General features: G+C 36.8%; 1 protein-coding gene across 1 annotated transcript in view; it reads left to right on the forward strand.

The window, feature by feature from the left end:
- pkn2b (protein kinase N2b) overlaps positions 1-25,021 on the forward strand; it is a 69,704-nt gene that overhangs the window by 24,676 nt on the left and 20,007 nt on the right. Inside the window, exons 2-3 of the mRNA XM_052130220.1 lie at positions 4,187-4,487; positions 23,061-23,215. Of these exons, the coding sequence (XP_051986180.1) occupies positions 4,187-4,487; positions 23,061-23,215 (456 nt within the window). The remainder of the gene's footprint in view (positions 1-4,186; positions 4,488-23,060; positions 23,216-25,021) is intronic.

Here is a 25,021-nt window from a genome sequence, read left to right on the forward strand (position 1 = left end):
GGTTATCAGCTGGCGTCCTTTTCTTTGGCTTTCTATCTTGTTTCTATTTATTTTTCTCCCCAATTTGGCATGCCCAATTCCCAATACACTCTAAGTCCTCGTTGTGGTGTAGTGACTTGCCTCAATCCGGGTGGCGGAGGCCGAATCTCCGTTGCCCGTGTCTGAGACAGTCAATCCGCGCATCTTATCACGTGGCTTGTTGAGCGCATAACCTCAGAGACCTAGTTTATGTGGAGGCTCACGCTATTCTCCGCGGCATCCACGCACAACTTACCAAGTGCCCAACCGAGAGCAAGAACCACATTATAGCCACCATGAGAAGGTTAACCCAACGCTTATCCAACATCAGGCTTAACTGCAGTGGGACCTGCCGCTGATCTTACTGATTTCATGCGCTTGTTTTTTGGGCTGCTTTACCTTTTAGAGTAGACATGTTGGTATGTTTCAGAATAAGTCCAGATGCCTAGGATTGTTTGAAAAAGAGTTTGTACTATCAAGATTTAATTTTAAATTTTTTTGCTATCAAAATGTGTGCAGCTGAAATCATTAATAATTTGGTAAGAAACCAGTTATGGATTGTTTGCATGGTTATTATGCCATATATCCATTTTACTGGCCTTATTTGTTATATTGGCCTAAGCAATGCATTGATGTTATTTCATCAGGATATGGACTGTTGCTTTAGAATTTATGGTTTGTAGCACAAAAGCTTGTGGTGACCTTCCAGAAGTTTATGCTAACCTTTCTTTTCAGAAGCCTTCAGTTTAAATCACACAGCTTGGATTTTTTAGCTCTGTGTTGCCACATTTAGCTGATTTGAAGCAGTTGGAATCTGTGTGTGCTGATCCCACCCTGCTGATAACACATTCTGAATGCCAAACCCTGTTTTTTGCTGTATGTCTATAAATCTTCCTCAGAAGGGGTCTCTTCATACAACATGCAGACATGTTTGTGTGAACTACAGGCCATGTCGTAGTTTTATTGCTGTGCACTGAACTGACCTTAAGTGAAAAGGTTCTCAGATGAACTTGTTTTTGATGTATTATGTTTTGACCTTACCAGTAGAAAGCTTGATGGTAGGGGTGCTAGGATCAACGTGACATCCACCGCAGTGGTAGAGTTCCACTGGCGGGGATGTGCATGTAAATGTATCAATTTATGAGATTACACGAAAACCTGAAATAAATTCATGTAATAATAGCATATGAGTATAGTGACGTATTAGGCTAGATCCTTAGTTACTGTGTTGTCGAATCTTCATGATACAGACATATTCATTTTCCATTTTTTTTTAGAGACTTTAGGATTTTGCGCTACAAAGCACATTGTTATAGCACCAGACTCAAGTTCAGTTGTGCATTTGCTTCTTGGTCTCTTCAGATATTTCTCAGCCTATTGACGATTTTCAGTATGTATCTCGATAATTGTGGATTTGTTCTAAAATGGCTCAAAAGTGTTAGATTTTTTTTTAATCAGAGGAACCATCATTTCATCAAACAGCTTTTGTAGCCAAGTAGATTAAATATTTTAAAGACATTAAATAAAAATCAAATAATTCATTTTTCATTATATAAGCAAAATGTAGAATGAAATTAAAATATTTTAATTGATATGCTCTTTATATTTAACACAATGATACATAGTAGCTTAATAAAAAGCATTATTTAAATGTTTTTACTGTAAAGATACTTCACTGACTTATTTTTGAAACCCTAGTTGAACATTGCATAATACTAAATTATTACGGTGGGACACGTCAGGTTGATTATTTAAATATAATGCTGAATTATCATTATTATTCTGATTATTATAATCACGTCCTGTTTACTTCATCGTCTCCGGGGGGATTTTATTTTGACACTGAAAGTGCTGTCATATTTACTTCAGCTTCACAAGGAGCTTTTATTTCGACACTGAAAAGGCAAGTTTACAATGTTCTGCATTTCCTGAAACACTGTAATCTCCTCCTATCTGTGCCTTGTTTGTAGATTTGTATAATAACTTGTAACTGTTACTAATGTTTGGAATTGTTTGAACCTGCATTACTTTGATTTCAAAATGCACGTGAACTGATCTGAGAGCGTCACTGGTTTGTTCTGAATCACACACAGACCATGTTTATCTGTTTTTAAATCACAGCCTTTTGTGGATTAATAATCAAATATAACCAACTTTCCATTTAGATGTAATTTTGTTTAATTGTGCAGCCCTGAAGGATCGTGAAATTAGTATAATGATGCGTTCTTTGTGAAACTTAATGGCCAAATGAAAGCACATTAAAATCATTGCGATATTCACAATATTGGTAAATTTTCCATCATCAACTTAATTATCTTGATTATGTAGTTAATATTAGATATATCACAAAGTTCTACTGTCCATACTGAGATGGCATTTTTGTCCAGCGAAAACTGAGCTGTTCAAAAAGCACTCCCAAGTTTATACATTTGAAAATGCTGTCTTTTTGTTGTAGTGTGGACAGGGAAAACAGAGATATCTGAAAATTATCACATATTTGTTGTCCTGTGACGCAGTCATGTGATCCATTCAACCCAAAACAATCAATATATGGCGGCCCATGTTATAGCTGCGTATAGGGTCGAAAACGTGGACTCACAAAGTCGTGGACCCTGGATGTGCTTCCTCCTTAGCCCTATGGTTAGCGAACTCAGCGGAGGTGTTTGCAGCCAGCCCCACTACAGGGTCTAATATGCCCTGTACTGGGATAGGTGCTCCACAGGTGCCGATTACTCCGGTAACCCCTGTGATGTATATTCCACGGTACGGTCTCCCTGTTGGCGGAGATCCAAATTGGGCTCAATTTGGACATTTTCACTTAGGGGTGTACTCACTTTTGTTGCCAGCGGTTTAGACATTAATGGTTGTGTTATTTTGAGGGGACAGCAAATGTACACTGTTATACAAGCTGTACACTCACTACATTATATTGTAGCAAAGTGTCATTTCTTCAGTATTGTCACATGAAAAGATATAATCAAATATTTACAAAAATGTGAGGGGTGTACTCACTTTTGTGAGATACTGTATATCAGTGTTTCCTGTACCTCTATTCAGTAGCGATCTCCGTACATATATTTCTGTAATTTCTTAATGTAGTTATAATAACCATTATTATTATAATAATTATTATTATTTTTATTAGAGCCTGAAATTCAGCATGAATGTGGGTTTTGCACACACATTCAATCTCACATGTTCCACGTTTATATTGCGTGGAATTTCTGCACTATTTTATAAATTTTAACATGTAACATGTCAAATCAATAATCTTTGTATCAAACTGTAATTCCACAATTTGGACGAATAATTCAGCTTTTCTGCATCTCCCTCTCTCTCATGCAGCTTTCGGCTGCTCATTAAATGCATGTTGAGTTTAGGGGAAGCGTGCACAGTGATGAAACTTATGTTAACTTAACCCAAGATGTTACAGATCTATAAACCTGTTCATACGACATAATCTTTTTGCAGCTCAGCTGAGAATGGTGCGGTGGTGGATTATGTCTGTTGAGTGTTGTTTTCAAATTTCAAGCTATGTTGTTACCTAGGTGGTGAGATGCAATGCTGGAAAGTAAATATACAATGTACATATTTTACTTTGTGACAATGAGCTTATAGCTAACTAGCTAACCATGTAGCTACTTTCATACCTTGTCAGCTGAGTGGAAGCTAATGTGTAAACATGTATTCACCAAACTCTTTTACTTGCATTCAAAAGTGAATGCAAGTAAAATAAATACTTTCCAGAAATACAAAAATTGTTTAGTATGTAGTTAATACAAATAGGGGAGGAGCATAATGGTTGATGATATGTTGTGTTTCAACATTGTTATCCCTTGTGACCACTGGGCTTTTGGGTTGTTCTTTTGTGGATCTGAAGTTGTTTAATTATTCTTGAAAGGTTTCTGGGTGTCCTCAAGCTGATTAGAAATATTTATTCCATTACATAACCTAAACCAGCATACACACCACCTTTGAAAGTGAATTCCTCTCATAATGCAGTGTAGAGGAATATTACGCTCAGAATGCAATACACTAATTATTCTGATAACTTGTCTTTACATTGCATTTTGAGAATGATGTTATATTCAATGGTGCATTTCATGCCATTGAACGCCATCCGTTAAATTGAAACATTTCTGCTATCTCACTTTCTCCTGCTCCACAGGATGATACTCGGGTTCAGATGGTTTCAGAACGGCTGGGCTTGGGTAATAATCTGGACCTCTCAGACACCATGGTCCAACAAAAGTTGGATGAGATCAAGGACCAGATCAAACGAGAGATTCGCAAAGAGCTGAAGATCAAAGAAGGAGCAGAGAACTTGAGGAAGGTCACCACAGATAAAAAGAGCCTGGCTTATGTGGACAACATGCTAAAGAAGTCCAACAAGAAGGTGGAGGAACTGCACCAGGAGCTTCAGGAACTTAATGCACATATAGTGGTGAAGGATCCGGAGGAGCTCGTAGGTATGGCTGACTCCACTTCTCCATCTACTTTTGTGTGTGTGTGTGTGTGTGTGTGTGTGTGTGTGTGTGTGTGTCAGTGTACCACGAGAAATGTCTTGATAAAATAATCAAAAGGCATTGCTGAGGTGAATTTTATGTGTGTGAATTTTCCATTGTTTTCTATGAGCAAACTAATACAAACAAACTCTAAGGTTTAGTGTTTATTCAACACTCCTTTTCCAAGTTTTACCATCCACCTAAAGCAGTAAAATTTTTGTGCAAGTATTGCATCTGACTCTTCCCCTAGAAACTATCATTAAGTACAGAATATATCAAACAAGTATTCACTTCTTAAGTCTTCACTTTGCTTTGACTTTTCTTAAACAATATAGTTAAGTGTTTGGTTGTTTTTGAACCAAAAACTATAAATGTGTACAATTTGCTAACCACATAGCTAAATCTAGAAAATAGAACAAAGCATGCCAAACATAAGCAAAATCAGCCTATTTAAAATTGAAAATGTTCATATAAGTGGATACATTTCTCAGTCTCCATTCTCTGCTGTTACATCTCTAGCTCTCACCCAAGTGAGGGAGTGTTACTGCTGTGTGTAGCGTTTATGTTGGAGCTTACATTAGCTAATGTTGATGTAATGTAACTTTATATACATTATATACATAGCTTAATGTGGCCTGTCTCGTCATTGTTTATCACAAGCAAAAACTTAACTTGGGAACAACAATTTGTCACTACATGCCCTGTCCCCTCAATCTCTCACAAAGTTAACACTACATTAGCTACATCCCTCAATATATTTTTACTAAATTAGGTAGCTTGCGCACCTAGCTAGGTGGCAAATAGCTGGCAAGCAGTAAATACAGAGGTAGCTAATATGTATACAGGTGAAACTCGAAAAATTAGAATATCGTGCAAAAGTTCATTAATTTCAGTAATTCAACTTAAAAGGTGAAACTAATATATTATATAGACTCATTACAAGCAAAGTAAGATATTTCAAGCCTTTATTTGATATAATTTTGATGATTATGGCTTACAGCTTATGAAAACCCCAAATTTAGAATCTCAGAAAATTAGAATATTGTGAAAAGGTTCAGTATTGTGGCTCAAAGTGTCACACTCTAATCAGCTAATTAATCCAAAACACCTGCAAAGGGTTCCTGAGCCTTTAAATGGTCTCAGTCTGGTTCAGTTGAATTCACAATCATGGGGAAGACTGCTGACCTGACAGTTGTGCAGAAAACCATCATTGACACCCTCCACAAGGAGGGAAAGCCTCAAAAGGTAAATGCAAAAGAAGTTGGATGTTCTCAAAGTGCTGTATCAAAGCACATTAATAGAAAGTTAAGTGGAAGGGAAAAGTGTGGAAGAAAAAGGTGCACAAGCAGCAGGGATGACCGTAGCCTGGAGAGGATTGTCAGGAAAAGGCCATTCAAATGTGTGGGGAGCTTCACAAGGAGTGGACTGAGGCTGGAGTTACTGCATCAAGAGCCACCACACACAGACGGGTCCTGGACATGGGCTTCAAATGTCAAACGTCTTACCTGGGCTAAAGAAAAAAAGAACTGGTCTGTTGCTCAGTGGTCCAAAGTCCTCTTTTCTGATGAGAACAAATTTTGCATCTCATTTGGAAACCAAGGTCCCAGAGTCTGGAGGAAGAATGGAGAGGCACACAATCCAAGATGCTTGAAGTCCAGTGTGAAGTTTCCACAGTCTGTGTTGGTTTGGGGAGCCATGTCATCGGCTGGTGTTGGTCCACTGTGCTTTATTAAGTCCAGAGTCAACGCAGCCGTCTACCGGGACATTTTAGAGCACTTCATGCTTCCTTCAGCAGACAAGCTTTATGGAGATGCTGACTTCATTTTCCAGCAGGACTTGGCACCTGCCCACACTGCCAAAAGTACCAAAACCTGGTTCAATGACCATGGTATTACTGTGCTTGATTGGCCAGCAATCTCGCCTGACCTGAACCCCATAGAGAATCTATGGGGCATTGCCAAGAGAAAGATGAGAGACATGAGACCAAACAATGCAGAAGAGCTGAAGGCCGCTATTGAAGCATCTTGGTCTTCCATAACACCTCAGCAGTGCCACAGGCTGATAGCATCCATGCCACGCCGCATTGAGGCAGTAATTAATGCAAAGGGGCCCAAACCAAGTACTGAGTACATATGCATGATTATACTTTTCAGAGGGCCGACATTTCTGTATTTAAAATCCTTTTTTTTATTGATTTCATGTAATATTCTAATTTTCTGAGATTCTGAATTTGGGGTTTTCATAAGCTGTACGCCATAATCATCAAAATTATATCAAATAAAGGCTTGAAATATCTTACTTTGCTTGTAATGGGTCTATATAATATATTAGTTTCACCTTTTAAGTTGAATTACTGAAATTAATGAACTTTTGCACGATATTCTAATTTTTCGAGTTTCACCTGTATACTCTCTAAATCTCTTTTTGTCAGGGGTGAAGATGAGTTTAGGTACAGAAGCTGCGTTCCATTCAAATCGGATGTGGGATATTCAACTTGATATCTCTGATCTCCGACTGAAGGCATTCCAATGCCAGCTGTTCGGAAGATGACGTTAAAGGAAACAACTGCAACACTTCCGTTAGCTTAAAAGGTGTTTGTCTTTCACCAGAAATGTCTCCTATCAATCCAATTGATAAACAATCAGCAACGCTATCATTTGTGCTACAGGTGTACGATTATCAAAAGAGAGTATAATTTACCATGTTTTGAACACCTGCTAGTCTACTAAAGTTTGCTAATCAAGCTTTAATATCATGTAATGTAGAAGCTTTGACTTATTTATCAATATTATTTAATATAAATGAATGTTTATCACTGATTTTGTACATCATCCTGGGTGCTGACAAGTTTGGGTGACGCACCTGCATCTCGGAATTGGAATTTTCGCACAACTTCCAAGTTGCAATTACGACTTCAAGTGGTGTTCAATTGCACTTTTCCCAGTAGGAAGTTGGAAAATCTGACTTTCCTTGTTGAATGGAATGCAGCATGAGGCAGATTGCTAATTTATACCAAAGAGCTAGTTTATCCCGTTAACTGGCAGCGTCCCATATATGGGATATTTTTCTGCTTTTTTAAGATTTATGTTTATTGGATAATATTACCTTAATATCTGACTTAAATCTTGACAAACCTTATATCGTTTGAAAGCTACAATCTCTAGCTTTGAAATATGTTCACTGTTTTGCAATCTGAATGACGTCATTACAGTAATGCATTAAAATACTGAAAGAGTAGATTTTAAAACATGCAACATTTGAGCGGTATTACTTATCTTTCATATCTTCTGGTCATGATCCGATCGGATGATGGCATGCAATTCAAGCATACAATCCATGGTAAATGTCCACGATTAGCATACCAAGTTTTGTTTTGACAAATCGTTGCCTATATACAGTCTCACATCCAGTTTTACATCAACCTTGTTAATTTTGCGCTGCTGTATCTTTTAAACAAAGACAAAAATCTAAATTCTTTATTATCATTGCTGTGTCTCTCAGTCTGGAGATTACTTTGAGCCATTGTATGGACAAATCAGACAAAGTTTTAAGGATGTGAAACATTTAAACTGTAAACATCATTATCCAAGATGGCAGCTACTGTAATGGCCGGAGTTATATCATTTGAAACATTGAGTAATCAGGCAAAAACACATTTTATTTCTTGGACAAATGGTCCAAGATTCAAGCATACAATCCATGGTAAATGTCCACAATTGAAAGTAGACTCGACCATTTTATCCAAAACAGCGATAATTTAGGATTCATTCAAGGACTGATCATCCTTTGCTTGCGTCATCACGTAAATTAAAATGTCTATTATCAATAAAAATATTAATCAAAATATTTTATCAATCAGCATCGAGGTCTTGAGGTCTCGGCTATTATTGTGAAACTTCTGCATTGTTTGAGCCCATCCACAAGTCTCTCTATGATTCACAGCCGGAGCTATCAATGAAACCATATCAATGGTTGAAAAGATCCAGCCAGTAGATTGCTAGTCAAGATTTGATTAACAGGTCATGTAGCTATTGATATGAGGTTTCTGTGGTTACAGGGGCTGGCCTTGTTCATTACAGAACAGTGACGTCATCATAGTGTTTGTTTGGAAAGAGAACCTAAGCCCACCATTACGCTCTGAGCATTCTTCCATTTCTGATGACCAATCAGAGCGGAAATCTAACATTTTCGCTGCTTCTTTCAATGGATCTATGCAACAACACCACATTCTAGCTAGATTTGAGTACTTTGGAATAAGTTCCATGCAGTTTTGAGGAGGAATAAATGCTAAAATGGCGCATATTCTGTATTTGGACTCATAGCAGCTATAGGGCTAAAGATACATGCACATGCGCTGATCATTGTGAATGAATGGGCTCTTTGGGTCATTTATTATTTTATTTAGTGGTGTATATAAACTATATATAATTAATGGCAGAAAAAAACATGATGTTAGAAATGTTAACAATTACTGGCTTCCACTGCTAACAATACTTACACTGTAACCATACATTATAAATGTAATTATAATCTGTAATTAATTTTTATAATTTTATAATTGTTTTGTAATAAAATAGTGCGTCATCATTTCTGGTTTGAGTGGTGTTTCTGAAATTAGTTTTACAAACAAATTCTGAAATTACTTTTATTCACTCTTGCACCAATGTTCTGATTTCATCAACTAGCCACTTTTGGTACTGTGCCTAATAAATGTTTGATAAATATGGTATTTTATCATTTATTTTCTTGAAATTTGGGACACAACTTGGTTTGATGTATGCTTTAATTTTAAGTATTTTTTTTATTATTTTTTTTTGTGCTACATATTTTTTAAATGAACTTTAACTGATTTCACTTGCACAATAATCTCCCTGTGTCTTCTTTAAAAAAGAGTCCACAATTGCACACATCGAAATTCTTTTAACAAATCCTTTCCTGGGGGATCTGTAGATGATGTATACCAAATGGTGTGCTGAATGGACAAATGGTCTAGGAGAAATTTGAAAAAGTAGGTTTTTCATAAAATTCAAAATGGCGGAAAAACAGTTATAGATGGAAATGTAATCAGAGATATATATTTTTAGGGCTTTGCTCAAGGAATTAGAGGAAAAATAATTCTGATTCTTTGAGAGATGTGAGTGAAAACATAAAAGTGTTTATTATAGTGCCACCTAGGGTCAGATGGGTGTGCTTTTGTGCGCCTGAGTAGAGGTGGGGATTTGGGATCATCCTGCCAATTTGGTGTCTCCATGGCTTGGTCTCCTGACACTTTTAGGGCAGAAAAAAGAACAATAAGAAAATGAGTGCATTTACAATAGGGTACCAGCAGCTTCGCTGCTTGGCCCCTACTAATAAAAGAACACTAACAAAAACAATAGGTGCCTACACACCTTCAGTGCTGGGCCTCTAATAATAATAATAACTATGCTAATGGAAACAATAGGTGCCACAGCACCTTCTTTGCTTGGCCCCTAAAAATCTAGATTTTTGTACTATGTGGCTTCCTGAAAAGATGTACAAGTTCATATTTGCAAGTCGCAAGACAAAGAGGGATCAAAATAGCTTTTGAAGAAAAAACAAAAACAAAAAAAAAACTGCCCCAACAAAACAAAGAACCATGTTGTTATTTGCCAGAGGTTTAAGAGGATTATTGTCCAAAATATAAGGTATTGTATTTTCCCTGTGGTGAAACAAAAAAAGGCTTACTTGCTGCTTTTGAGCCTTGATATCACAGCTTATTTGAACCATTAGTCGCATATAGAATGAATAATGCTGTTCATTTAAATGCAACAGTCTCCTTTCCCCCATTTGTTTTTACTCTCAGCACTTATATTTTATTGCAAGCCTATAATGTGACTGAACTTCATAAAATCAATCATAAACAAAGCAAAGAAATAGCATGACATGAATGGATAGAATTCTGTCTTTCATCTTTTTGTGTTTGAGTTATGTATTGTGCTCTTGGCATTGTGATATGTGCAATATGTCATGGTGTGACTCATGAATACAAGCCTTTTATGTTTTAAATTGTTCTCAATTTACTCAAGTTGTGCTTCAAGAGACCTCTTTTGTGATTTTAATCATATCTTTGCTTTTTCTGCATAAACATACATTGGTTAGCATCTTACCGGCTGTCTGTTCTTGGTTAGTCTATGCAAATATACAGTATGTGAAGCCTAGACATGTGTTAACTTGAATGTGTCTGTTTGAGATTTTATATTTTCTGTCAAGATAAGGTTAAGCAGAAGCAACCTGTAGACAAACTCCATCTTTAAGAGGGGGATATGGATTTGGGGAGAAATAGGACAGGAAGTGTGTCTTTTCCTCACTCCTAGTGGGGAAGCTGTCGAAGTGTTTTTTGTTTTGTTTTTGCTGGACAGTTCCAAACATTTCATGATAATCAGTTGAATGAAAGCCATATTTCAATTTGTTTGCTCTTTATGCGCTGTCTGTCATTCAGCTTTTTAAATGACTAGTTAGATCACAATATGCCATATACACTCACTGACCACTTTATTAGGAACGCTATGGTCCCAATAAAGGGCCCGATATGGCCTTCTGCTATTGTAGCCCATCTGCCTCAAGGTTCGACGTGTTGTGCATTCTGAGATGCTATTTATGCTGACAGTAGCCTTTCAGTCAGCTCGAATCAGTCTGGACTTCATTGACCTCTCTCATCAACAAGGCATTTCCATCTGCAGAATTGCTGCTTACTGGATTTTTTTTGTTTTTGGCACCATTCTCTTTACACTCTAGAGACTGTTATGCGTGAAAATCCCAGGAGATCAGCAGTTACAGAAATACTCAAACCAGCCCATCTGGCACCAACAAACATGCCATAGTCGAAATCACTGAGATATATTTTTTTCCCCATTCTGATGGTGGATGTGAACATTAAATGAAGCTCCTGACCCATATCTGCATGATTTTATGCATTGCACTGCCACTTGATTGGCTGATTAATCGCATATGTAGGTGAACAGGTGTTACACTCAGTGAGTGTAAATGCTTTAGTGTTTGTAGGCCAGTCACTTTAAAGTGTTTACATAGGCTACATTTACACAGCAGCAGTAAAATATATTTTCTATGCAAGTATGCGCTAGATCAGGGGTGGGGAACCCTGCTCCTGGTGGGCCACTGTCCTGCAGAGTTTAGCTCCAACCCTAATCACTAAATCAAACCACTAAAACTGTTGTTGCTGTTGTTTTTTTTTTTTTTTTAAATGACCAACTGGTATTTCCAAATCCTCTTTCTAAAAAGTTCTACTTATCGCTGGTACCTCTTGTCTAGTGTGTGGATCATTTTCTGAAATCCCACTTTGCTAATGGTGCGTCATGTCTCTTTATATCTCTGTGAAGACTTGTCATATGGCGTGACACTTGCAAACACATCTGTAATTGTGCTTTGTTTTGTTTGGCTTACTGGGCTTTTTAATGTAGTTTTAGTCAATGAAAACTGTTGACATTTTAGTCATATTTTAGTAACATTTAGTCATATTGATATTTTAGCCACTGAACACTGTAAACATTTTAGCCATAAGAGTATATATTAGGGCTGTCAATCGATTACAATTTTTAATCGAGTTAATTACATCGTGTCCTGATTAATTAATCGCGATTAAACCCTCATATAACAATAATTCAATATATAAAGATTATACATATTTATATCAATATATAATTATACATAGTTATCTTTAAATATTTAAAAATTCTCTCTCTCTCTCTCTCTCTCTCTCTATATATATATATATATATATATAATAAAAATATTCAGATAATTAAAATGCATTACACTCTTTTAGCAGAATGGTTAATCATTGATAAGACCATTCAAAAAGTGGCTTTAGAATACAATGTATTGTTTACTACCATATTATTGAACATAAGTCAATCATTGGCATACAGTTCACAGCAATCCATTTCACAAGTAAATTTGTCAATCAGTTGGAGATTTATTATGAGCGCTTGTTTAAGGACCCGTCAATCTACACCTGCGTCATACATATTTTTTTTTAAACAAGCCAGGGGTATACATAGTACACAATACTACAGATATATTTTACAATAATGCCAAGGCATTATATTCATTACATAGTGCAATGGTTTTCAATGCTTTGGAGTTGTTGGTGGTACAAAGAGTATTTAAATAATATTTTAAGTCTTTACAAAAAAGTGCAAATAGGGGCTTTATAGACATAAATTTACACTTCTGTATAAAAAACTTGGCAATAAAAATAAACAGATTAATCAGAAAATATTAACTCAAGTTATCAAAATTGTGAAAACCAAATAAAACGTCTTTATAAAGCAAAGAAAAACTAGTTAAAATAGAGGTACATACAAACAAACAACATTTTCTCCAAAATACCACATTCCCAAAAAAGGTGAGGGGCAGATTTATCTACAGCATTACAGAAGGAGCAAAGTGGATCTATTTCAGGGAGCATGTTTCTTAAATAAAGATTGACTGGGTAAAAACGGTGTAACAGTTTAACCTTGTTGGTAATTAAATATTTGTGAGGTAAAGACCATACGACCTGCGTCAGACATGCTTGTGTCGCGTCTCGGGTGTGTTGTCATAAAAGTCAAATGTTTAGGTAACTGTGTCAAGTTAAATATAGTTTAATACTCAATCTTTAAACACATCTTGAGATCCCTTGGTTCTCAAGTTTATGTTGTGTGTCCGCTGAAGAGTTGTTAATGTGTTGCTCACACAGCTGACATTTCACTTACTGCCCTCTGGAGTAAACAGGTGGTACTACAAGCTTGAATCTCTTAGGAAAGCATTGCGATTAAATGCATACATTTTTTGTATGTACTTATTTGTGAATCTTCACTGGACTCACGCTTTGATTCGATTACTATTCAAAGGGTATCGATTCAATTATAAAACGATTCTCGATGCATCACGATGCATCTTGTCCTTCAACACCTTTCTTTTTTCAGTTTCTTCAAAATGTATTTTTTCCCTCTTTTTTTTCCCTTTCAGCTTTTTATTTAAAAGTTGTTTTAAAAATCAGTCACATTACATAAACCGGCCTTTTACATTCAGTATGAGCTGTGAACAAAACATGAAACATCCACAAGATTAAATAAATGGTTCTATAGTTTAAAAGAGTATCTCAGTTTTCCAGTTTCTTTCTTTAAAGAACCTTATAAAAAAATCTCTTAAAAGCACAAAAGAATATTGGTTCTCCATCAAAACACACTGAATAATATTACTTCAACTGATTATATTATTATTATTATAATTTTTCTTTAAGCATTGTAAATTATTTAATAGTATTTAATTATTATTTAAAATGTATCTATGCCATGCTATTCATTTTCTTTTTTAAGCACTAATGGAAGTTGCTGGTCCAAGATGAGAGATATATCTGCTTCTAGGAGAGTGCAGCTGTCAGATTGGGGTCAATGTCCATTTGGAAGACCCATTTGCAACCAAGCTTTAACTTCATGGCTGATGTCTTGAGATGTTGCTTCAATATATCCACATAATTTTCCTTCCTCATGATACCATCTATTTTGTGAAGTGCAGCAGTCCCTCCTGCAGCAATGCACCCCCACAACATAATGCTGCCATCCCCATGCTTCACGGTTGGGATGGTGATATTCTGCTTACAAGCCTCACCCTTTTTCCTCTAAACATTATGATGGTTATTATGGCCAAACAGTAACATTTCTGTTTCATCAGACCAGAGGACTAAGAAGTAAGATCTTTGTCCCCATGTGCACTTGCAAAGTGGCAGCCTTTAGAACTGCCTTAATTCTATGTGGCATTGATTCAACAAGGTGCTGAAAGCATTCTTTAGAAATGTTGGCCCATATTGATAGGATAGTATCTTGCAGTTGATGGAGATTTGTGGGATGCACATCCAGGGCACGAAGCTCCCGTTCCACCACATACCAAAGATGCTCTATTGGGTTGAGATCTGGTGACTGTGGGGGCCATTTTAGTCAAGAAACCAATTTGAAATGATTTGAGCTTTGTGACATGGTGCATTATCCTGCTGGAAGTAGCCATCAGAGGATGGGTACATGGTGGCCATAAAGGGATTGACATGGTCAGAAACAATGCTCAGGTAGGCCGTGGCATTTAAACGATGCCCAATTGGCACTAAGGGGCCTAAAGTGTGCCAAGAAAACATCCCCCACACCATTACACCACCACCACCAGCCTGCACAGTGGTAACAAGGCATGATGGATTCATGTTCTCATTGTGTTTACGCCAAATTCTGACTCTACCATCTGAATGTCTCAACAGAAATCGAGACTCATCAGACCAGGCAACATTTTTCCAGTCTTCAACTGTCCAATTTTGGTGAGCTCTTGCAAATTGTAGCCTCTTTTTCCTATTTGTAGTGGAGATGAGTGGTACCCGGTGGGGTCTTCTGCTGTTGTAGCCCATCCGCCTCAAGGTTGTGCATGTTGTGGCTTCACAAATGCTTTGCTTCATACCTCAGTTGTAACGAGTGGTTATTTCAGGCAAAGTTGCTCTTCTATCAGCTTGAATCAGTTGGCCCAATCTCCTCTGACCTCTAGCATCAACAAGGCATTTTCGCCCACAGGACTGCCGCATACTGGATGTTTTTCCCTTTTCACACCATTCTTTGTAAACCCTAGAAATGGTTGTGCGTGAAAATCCCAGTAACTGAGCAGATTGTGAAATACTCAGACCAGCCCGTCTGGCACCAACAAACATGCCACGCTCAAAATTGCTTAAATCACCTTTCTTTCCCATTCTGACATTCAGTTTGGAGTTCAGGAGATTGTCTTGACCAGGACCACACCCCTAAATGCATTGAAGCAACTGCCATGTGATTGGTTGATTAGATAATTGCATTAATGAGAAATTGAACAGGTGTTCCTAATAATCCTTTAGGTGAGTGTATGTGTGTGTATATATATATATATATATATATATATATATATATATATATATATATATATATATATATGTATTTGTTAGACTGAATGTCCAACAAGCACAAAGATGAAGCAGTATTTTAAATAAGCATTAATACAATTTCAATGCATTGGTGAGTCTTTACAGTCAGTATGACTAAACTGTCAACTTTAAGAATGAAAACGCTAATGTTGTGATTTCAAGTTAAATTTGAATGGCCGCGTTGCAGTCAGTATTTATTTTGCACGTCTCATTAATCTGAGCTTGTCAAGAGTAATTAACTAAGATACTATATCATACACATTTTCCACTTTTGAAATGTGTGTTAATATTTCACACGATTCTAACGTAAGAATTCACATGCTTGAATCCAAAAACCAACCCGAACGCAATGTTGAATTCCTGACCTGATGATTTTTACATCAGAGCTTGTCTGGCTTTTTCTTAATGCTGACCATATTTACAGGTGAAACTCAAAAAATTAGAATATCGTGCAAAGGTTCATTAATTTCAGTAATTCAACTTAAAAGGTGAAACTAATATATTATATTGACTCATTACAAGCAAAGTAAGATATTTCAAGCCTTTATTTGATATAATTTTGATGATTATGGCTTACAGCTTATGAAAACCCCAAATTCAGAATCTCAGAAAATTAGAATATTGTGAAAAGGTTCAGGATTGTAGGCTCAAAGTGTCACACTCTAATCAGCTAAACACCTGCAAAGGGTTCCTGAGCCTTTAAATGGTCTCTCAGTCTGGTTCAGTTGAATTCACAATCATGGGGAAGACTGCTGACCTGACAGTTGTGCAGAAAACCATCATTGACACCCTCCACAAGGAGGGAAAGCCTCAAAAGGTAATTGCAAAAGAAGTTGGATGTTCTCAAAGTGCTGTATCAAAGTACATTAATAGAAAGTTAAGTGGAAGGGAAAAGTGTGGAAGAAAAAGGTGCACAAGCAGCAGGGATGACCGTAGCCTGGAGAGGATTGTCAGGAAAAGGCCATTCAAATGTGTGGGGGAGCTTCACAAGGAGTGGACTGAGGCTGGAGTTACTGCATCAAGAGCCACCACACACAGACGGGTCCTGGACATGGGCTTCAAATGTCAAACATCTTACCTGGGCTAAAGAAAAAAGAACTGGTCTGTTGCTCAGTGGTCCAAAGTCCTCTTTTCTGATGAGAGCAAATTTTGCATCTCATTTGGAAACCAAGGTCCCAGAGTCTGGAGGAAGAATGGAGAGGCACACAATCCAAGATGCTTGAAGTCCAGTGTGAAGTTTCCACAGTCTGTGTTGGTTTGGGGAGCCATGTCATCGGCTGGTGTTGGTCCACTGTGCTTTATTAAGTCCAGAGTCAACGCAGCCGTCTACCGGACATTTTAGAGCACTTCATGCTTCCTTCAGCAGACAAGCTTTATGGAGATGCTGACTTCATTTTCCAGCAGGACTTGGCACCAAAAGTACACTGACACTGACACTTGACACTGCCAAAAGTACCAAAACCTGGTTCAATGACCATGGTATTACTGTGCTTGATTGGCCAGCAAACTGGCTTGACCTGAACCCCATAGAGAATCTATGGGGCATTGCCAAGAGAAAGATGAGAGACATGAGACCAAACAATGCAGAAGAGCTGAAGGCCGCTATTGAAGCATCTTGGTCTTCCATAACACCTCAGCAGTGCCACAGGCTGATAGCATCCATGCCACGCCGCATTGAGGCAGTAATTAATGCAAAAGGGGCCCAAACCAAGTACTGAGTACATATGCATGATTATACGCTTCAGAGGGCCGACATTTCTGTATTTAAAATCCTTTTTTTTATTGATTTCATGTAATATTCTAATTTTCTGAGATTCTGAATTTGGGGTTTTCATAAGCTGTAAGCCATAATCATCAAAATTATATCAAATAAAGGCTTGAAATATCTTACTTTGCTTGTAATGAGTCTATATAATATATTAGTTTCACCTTTTAAGTTGAATTACTGAAATTAATGAACTTTAGCACGATATTCTAATTTTTCGTGTTTCACCTGTATATCCACAAACATGATAATTTTTTTCCTCACTGTTCTCTTCTGGATGTTCTAGTGAGAGTCGCTCTTGCCATTTATTCCACTGCATTTTGCTAATTCTGCCCATTTAATAAACTAACTTTTAATTTTCTCAACTTTAAGTTAAAATATGTTCACACAAAATCAGCCTCAAGTGTATAATAAAACTTCCTGATTGACTCATTATGCTTTTACCTGTTTGTAGGCTATATTGATTTATTCTAATTTCTTTTAATGTTTGTATTTAATTTTAAACGCAAAATGTGGGCTTAATATTGCTCAATTGCTTGAAACCTTGTGCCTCCATAACATTGTTATACGTGAACAGATATTTAAAAAAAAATCAGTTTCAGGAGATGTTAATGTCACAAATATGAGGGGAATACACAATTAACAACATATTCCACAGTATTAACTTGTTTATTAAATAATGCATTGTCAATTGACCCTTCACTAAGGCCTGCCTTCAAAGAGTGACCAATCCTGAACATCTTCGTTTCCGTCCACCATTTCTCTGACAAGTGCTTGATTTTTCCATTTAGATTATACAAGAGTAATTTGCATTTGAGTAGTTTTATGCCTAATTTTATAAAATTAAAAAAAAAAAACGTTACTGGGTCACTTGTAATGGGTGACACGTAGAGAATACAAGCAGTATTTTATTTAATTTTTTATCTTGAAATAAATATTGAGAAGAACATGTTATGGAATAAACTGTCAGCCCTCATTCCCAAATTAACATGTATAAAATCAGCAAGGACACCTACATTTGCTCCAAGGTAAATTAAAGCTAATAACTTGTGTCATTTCATTTATGTATTGATTCAGGTCTAAGGAAAGGCGATAGACAGTAAATAAAGATTTCACAGCATCATAGTGAGTGTGTTAGAAGACGTTATGAGCAGTTCTGTTCATTATGTTTACGCTAATGTACCCGATGTGTATCGCTATCAAATGAATGTTTTCTCTTTTAAAGTGATTGATAATAATTTTCCTAATTCACAGTCTCCATTTTACCGAATTACTGTGTAATTCGATAATTACTTATTTATGGTAAATAAGGCATATTTATTTACCATAAAACAAACATCAGATAAATATGGCTTAAAATGTCACTCTTCATTCCAGCCCACATAAGAATATTATCCATTCCTTTTATGAGAATATTTGTCCAAAAACTGTACAGATTACTGCAATCTCCCAGTCATTACTATGCAAAGTTCTGCAAAACGTTTGCTTTTCAGAGCTAGCAACGCCGGCATGTTGAATATTTCCTGTAGTTACTGTTGCAATGGTTACAGGTAGAGATGCACCGATCGACCGGCCAGGGACCGGAATCAGCTGTTTTTCCGCATGATCGGTCGGACCGGTGACTGATTCCAAGCCAGTCGGTTTTGTTGCCAGCGGCGTAGGCAATAACGTCACAGCCGCACGTAAACATGTCATTGGCGTGGAAGATCATCACTGTGAATAATACATAAAGTTTGAAATGTGTAATAATTGTAAGGCCAAAGTAAACCGCGGGGGAACCACCACAATAACTTTCGGAACAACAAACCTAATTAGACATTTAAAACAACATCACCCAGCTGAAAATGCCCATTTTAAAAAAGAAGCTAAAAAGGGAAATCGGCTAAAGCTAGCCAGAGCTCAGAGCCAGTCACAAGTCAGCAGCCTCTCTTATCATTCCTTGGTATGAGCAGCGAAAAGACCAAAGCAATTACGAGGACAATTATGGAATTCATGGCCCTGGATGACCAGCTGTTCTCCATAGTTGAGGACAGAGGGATCAGAAATCTGATAACTTTCCTCGATACAGAGTAGGAGGTACTTTCCGACGTCGCGTTGCCCGAGTTGTTTAATCTCGTGTCATGTCACACGCAGCCTGTTATCGGTCAACATTTGGGTACACAAATAAGGGAGAGGGGAAGTGGTGTGCTGGATGGCAGAGGCAGTCTAAATACTATAGAAATTGTGCCATTGTGATTTAATGTGCTGAGTAACGTAATGTTTCCCACCGTGTCCGATATTAAAATCAGTGCGACACACATTGCAAAAGGCGTGGGCATTGTCAATACGGCTTCGGGATATCAAATTAAATTTTTCCATCCAGCTGTTGTTAAATTTACATGTATATTTTGTTTTTTTTCACCGGAGCACCAGCTGAATATTCTCCTCCCATCTATCAGTGATGCTTGATTTAACATCCCGCGTCTACTGCCTGCGCAGATATCAACAGCGCAGCTGGGTTTTGGTTGCCAGGTTGAGGTCACAAATTATTCGAAATGTGTATGATGTGTCGATTGTGTGAGTAGGATGCATTTCATACAAGATCTGGCAACTGGACCACCTTGGAATAATATATTGATGTGATTATTCATATAACGTGGTTTGGGCCATACAAATTACGGGAGTTTCAAGCCGTTCCCGAAACAGTGCTCAGTTTTACAACTGATATTTGAACATCTAAGGTAAGTTGAGAGTATTGGACACTTCAGTTTTTCAGATCTTTGGAATTGTTTTGTTAGACGAGTAATAAAGAGAAAAAGGTCCATTTATAAAAATAGTGGGAAATGACATCTGTTATATAAAGCAACTCATTTGCAGTTAATTGTTATTTCTACCTCTTTCTAGTCACAGAGCACTTTATTTTGAGAGTTGTTTAAGTGAGAGAAGATCCTGTAACTTAGTGCAGTTTGGGGGAAATTGTAATGTTTAATCATTTATTTTATTATGAAAATAACATTTTGGATTGAAGAAAGGTAGATTTTGTTTGTATATGCGGTCAATAATAGTTCTTAGAAAGAAAATCGGAATCTGAAAAAAATCGGTATCGGCAGGTCACACTTGCAAAAAATCGGAAATCGGAATCGGCCAAGAAAATTGCAATCAGTGCATCTCTAGTTACTGCTATTATTCAAGCTTATCGTGAGAATTAAATTTGTTTCATACAGACAGTATTTGAGACATTCTTGTCAGTCTCACCTGTGAGTAAATATAGTTGTCAAAAACAAACACTGACTGTGTGAACATTGCTATGTAAAAGTTATTATTGTAGATAATGCAAATTATTTTATTTTTGACCAAAATCTACCCATAGTTGGCTGAAGAATTGCTATCTTTATTGCTTAATTTCTGTGTTTTGAATTTGGAGTAACTAATTTGTGTTACATGTTTGTAACATGAGAGGAACAGAAATAGGGCTTCCACTTTACCTTTGCACAGGTGCATAATTTGTGGTTAACTTTTCTTGTAAGGACGTGAGTGGATGATCTCATCATTCTGAACCTCAGATTATCATAAAATAAGCCTGAAATCTACTCTGTTTTGTGTGCATGTGTTTCAGAAGGAGCAAATCATATAATTGCTTAGTAGTTTGTGGAGTCTGATACAAATTTGCAACATTTAGTGTCAAAGTTGTAATATATTTTGTATGATTTTGTGTCAACTATTATTATAAGTTCTATTTAGTTAGGTGACCAAAAAAGTCAAACCGTTATTACTGACAATATGTAGGTTTTCTCCTTTGGTATTTTATGTTCATTTTGGTGTTTGCGCAAGCTTGTGCAAGATTTTCCATGATCGTTTCTGTCCTCATAGAGAGTCTTTGAGAAACTGGTGCATGCTGTCACCTGAGAGAATATTTGCATTCTTCCTGCCTGCACAAGTCCATCACTGTGTGTTATTATACATTGTAATTTCTGTTTATTACACAACTTATCAAAATGTTAAAGTTAATCAAAAGAAGAAGAAAAAATCATCCTCATATTGTTTGACTATACATTTCTTAACATGTTTTATGATTTTGGTTTAAAGGAAGTGAAGTTCTTTGTTATCAAAGTGTTGAATGTACCATTGAATTATTCTTTCAGGAGGGAGCATAGTAGTCTTTACAAGTATTTTACATTGATATGTAGAACGCATGCTAAATCGGTACAGTCTCTTTAAGAGTACTGGCATCAGCCCTTGAGAGCATTTAGTGAGATGTTTTTTTAGCACATCCATGGGTGATTTAGAATTAGTTTTTTGTTTGTTTTTAAATCAACAACTGACTAAAGACAAGAAAGTTGGGTATTAAGAGACCTTATGCAGTGACAAATAGATTACCTGTATCTTGTCTTTGAACACACAAAACAGGTTAAACCAAACTTTGACTCTCAACACACAGTGAACAATCTCGCTGCTAATAACTTCTTCATCAGTATACTACTCAATCACTGGTGAGAGGAATCACGGACATTTTTAATCACATAGTGCGAAATTTGCTTCACTGCAGATCTTTGGCATTTTCCACACCTCAGTTGAGCGCAGGGTAAGAAACTAGCATTTTTTTATCCAATTTTACCAGCCACCTTGATTTTTACAGTATACATAATATACAGCTGCATAATATCAATACAGATACAGCTGCATCGATATGCGCATTGGCAAGGAGTAAAGTTGTCCCTTTAATAAGTGCACTGAAAGTTGCTTTGGATGAAAGTGTCTGCCAAATGCATAAATGTGAAAGTAATAAGCATGATTGACTTAATGTTGGAGTCCTTCTCATGGTTTATTTTGCTATTAAAAAGGCTGACCATACAATCCCCTACATGTCAAACAAAGACAGACAAATTAAACATTAGTGTTAAATGTGTTACTCACTGGCATTACTGCCATGTCCAATATAGTTGGCAATGCTCGATCTTTCTATACAAGTTTCTTTGCAAAGCCATAATGGTTTTTAAAAGAACCCATAGAGAAATGTGTCAAACAAATGTATAATCCGACATAGACATGTTAAGGAAATTTGAATATGATACTCATTCCTAACATGGCGATCCTTCAGAAGGCTATGCAAAGAGATGCAGTTTTTCCACAACTAGTAGCACAACGTCTGGGGGACATTTCTCAAAGTCTTACACTTTTTGTTGTTTAAAAGCAAACTACAGTAAGAATATTACCACTTTAAGTGTTGGATTACTTCAGTCACTCTCTTTTACTGTGCAGATTAAGTATTTTTTGGAGGTGGGGCTATTCAAATAAACACCACATGTTGACGTCACAATGTGGCCGATTTAAAAAAAAAAAAAGTATTTTTTTGCAGAGTATAATCAACAGATGCTTTGGACTGGAGATAATGTTTTTATAGTAAAATGACCTCCTTGTATGCCAAAATACCAAGGCAAATTTGATTCCTCATGACATGACCCTTTAAAAAAAAAATTCCCAACAGTGTGTGAAGTATTTCACAAAGAATGCAGGAATATCTTACAGTTTAAAGGAAGAACATGTCTCAGGATTTATTGCTATGCTAATCTCAGTTTAGCATGCATCCTCAGCCACTCTTTTGTTTTTGTATTTCAGTGCAGTTATAAGTTATTTAAAATACTGTTTCTACATGTTCCTCACACTAGCTGTCCTGTTTTTTTGCATTTCCTATCCACCCTGCAAAATGAAGCATGGTTTCGCTAATCTTGTTTACATTTCCTGCCCACGTGTTTATGTTCGCTATAATTTTCTCTAAAAACTCCATGTATATGTATACAGTATAATAAGTCTTTGATGTTGGTTTGTGTTTGTTTCATGTCAGAGTACCCACTAACCCCAGACACCCCCAAGAATGAAGCCCGGACGTCCACCAACAGTAGCCGACTGGCCGCTCTGAAGAAACAGGCCGACATCGAGCTCAAAGTGAAACAGGGAGCCGAAAATATGATACAGATGTATTCCAATGGCTCTTCCAAGGTAGAATGGCTTCAGTGTCAAGTCATTTTGTGGCTTGTGTAGTTTTTGTTTGCCTGATGTTTTCTATGATAAAGAAAGAAAGGAAAAAATACTAAGTGTGTTTTTAGCAAAAGTTTCAGAACATTCAGGAGCATTATTAAAAATAATTGCACTAAATGGCATTCATCCCTCTTACTCCAAGAGAAGATGAGGCTATCTGGTCTATAAAAGTGTTTGTGTGAGAGGATTCATCCCAAGAAATGAAAACAGATGTGAGCAAACTGAAATATCTCCTCTCCTTTCTCCAAAAGTAGTAAAGCAAACCAATGACTGAACAGATTTATTTATACACATGTGCCAATGTCATGGTTGTAGCCTCCAGGGGTGCAGCTGACAATAAGAGAACTCAAATAGAACAGTGCAGTTCCACCACCCTTTCCCTCTTCAAAAAACAAAACAAACAAAAAAAATCTTAAGGCTTCGGTACTGTACATGTTGTATGTCTAAATATATACTATCAGCAAAATTGCTCTCTGGCTGGGTTTTGGTCTGGAGTGACCTCCCCTCCCTGTGCTGCTTTTATCAAGAATGACACCATTAATTACAGCGCCTCTGTTGTTAAAACTAGCATCTTGGATTCACAAGGGAAGTTTGTAAAATCATCACAGCCTGTAATAAAAGATATATGGAGTGATTAACACAGCGATTAAGAACAAGAAAATATGATTCATTTCTAGACGTATAAACAGTTTTGTACCCTCCCTAAAGCATGTCACAAAAACATGCTCATGACATCATTTTATTTGACTCAAACCGATTAAGTGATACAGAATTTCAAAAAGGATGACTATTTCTAAACTGGGTTCTCAAACACTCCCCTGTCATTCTTCAACAAACAGGTAATCCCGCCCCACACTTATGCCATTGGTTGAACCAATATTGGCATGTTGGGATGCTCACACTAACAGAGCAGTGTTAAAGTGCCACACAGCCACAATGTTTAAACTTATTCACAAAAGGCTTACAGTTAATTAGTGTTGTCTCTACACATTAAAGGTGCACTCTTGATATTTTTGTTGAGCTAGTCGATATGGCATCTTGGACTAAAGGTGCAATCACATTTACTTTTACAGTCATCTCAATGGGAATTTGCGCAATAAGGAATTTGGCCTGATGGATTTCCAGAGGTGAAAAATGTCCCTATGCGAATACAATTTTGGTAAATTTTGACATGCAAATTCACATCGTTGACCAATAGAAAGTTGCTTGGTTTGACAGTTTTCTCTGTGTGGTCAGTGCGTTGTAAAGCAACACTGAATATTCACAATGGATGATGAAATCATGTTAGTGGTGCGTGCGTTTCTTTATAACTTTACCAAAGTAGTTTTTGTCGGTTTCACACTCGCTATACATCCGCCCATGTCTTCTTCACATGTCGTTATATTTTGCCATGCAAAGGTATTTGTGATTGCTCCTTTATACTGACACCTAGCGGTGTGTATGCAGAATCATGTAAGATTTTTCAGTTGCTATAGAATAAATCCACAATCCACAGTCAGCCATGATTTAATCCACAAGCGAATGATTTCAAATAAAAGGGGGTTACCAAGAAAAAGTGAATGCCGTTTGGCTGGTCATGTGATCTCAAACCCCTCTCCATGCCCCATGAGGCGACCTGCTCCATGTTAAATGAAACACACACACACACACACACATATATATATATATATATATATATATATATATATATATAATATGTGGGAGCAATTTCTTAGTATACCTTTTGTTGAAAAAGGTTAAATGTATTGTATTATTTAATTATAAATA

This window comes from Xyrauchen texanus, chromosome 7 (genome assembly GCF_025860055.1).
Source record: "Xyrauchen texanus isolate HMW12.3.18 chromosome 7, RBS_HiC_50CHRs, whole genome shotgun sequence".
Lineage (NCBI taxonomy): Eukaryota > Metazoa > Chordata > Actinopteri > Cypriniformes > Catostomidae > Xyrauchen > Xyrauchen texanus.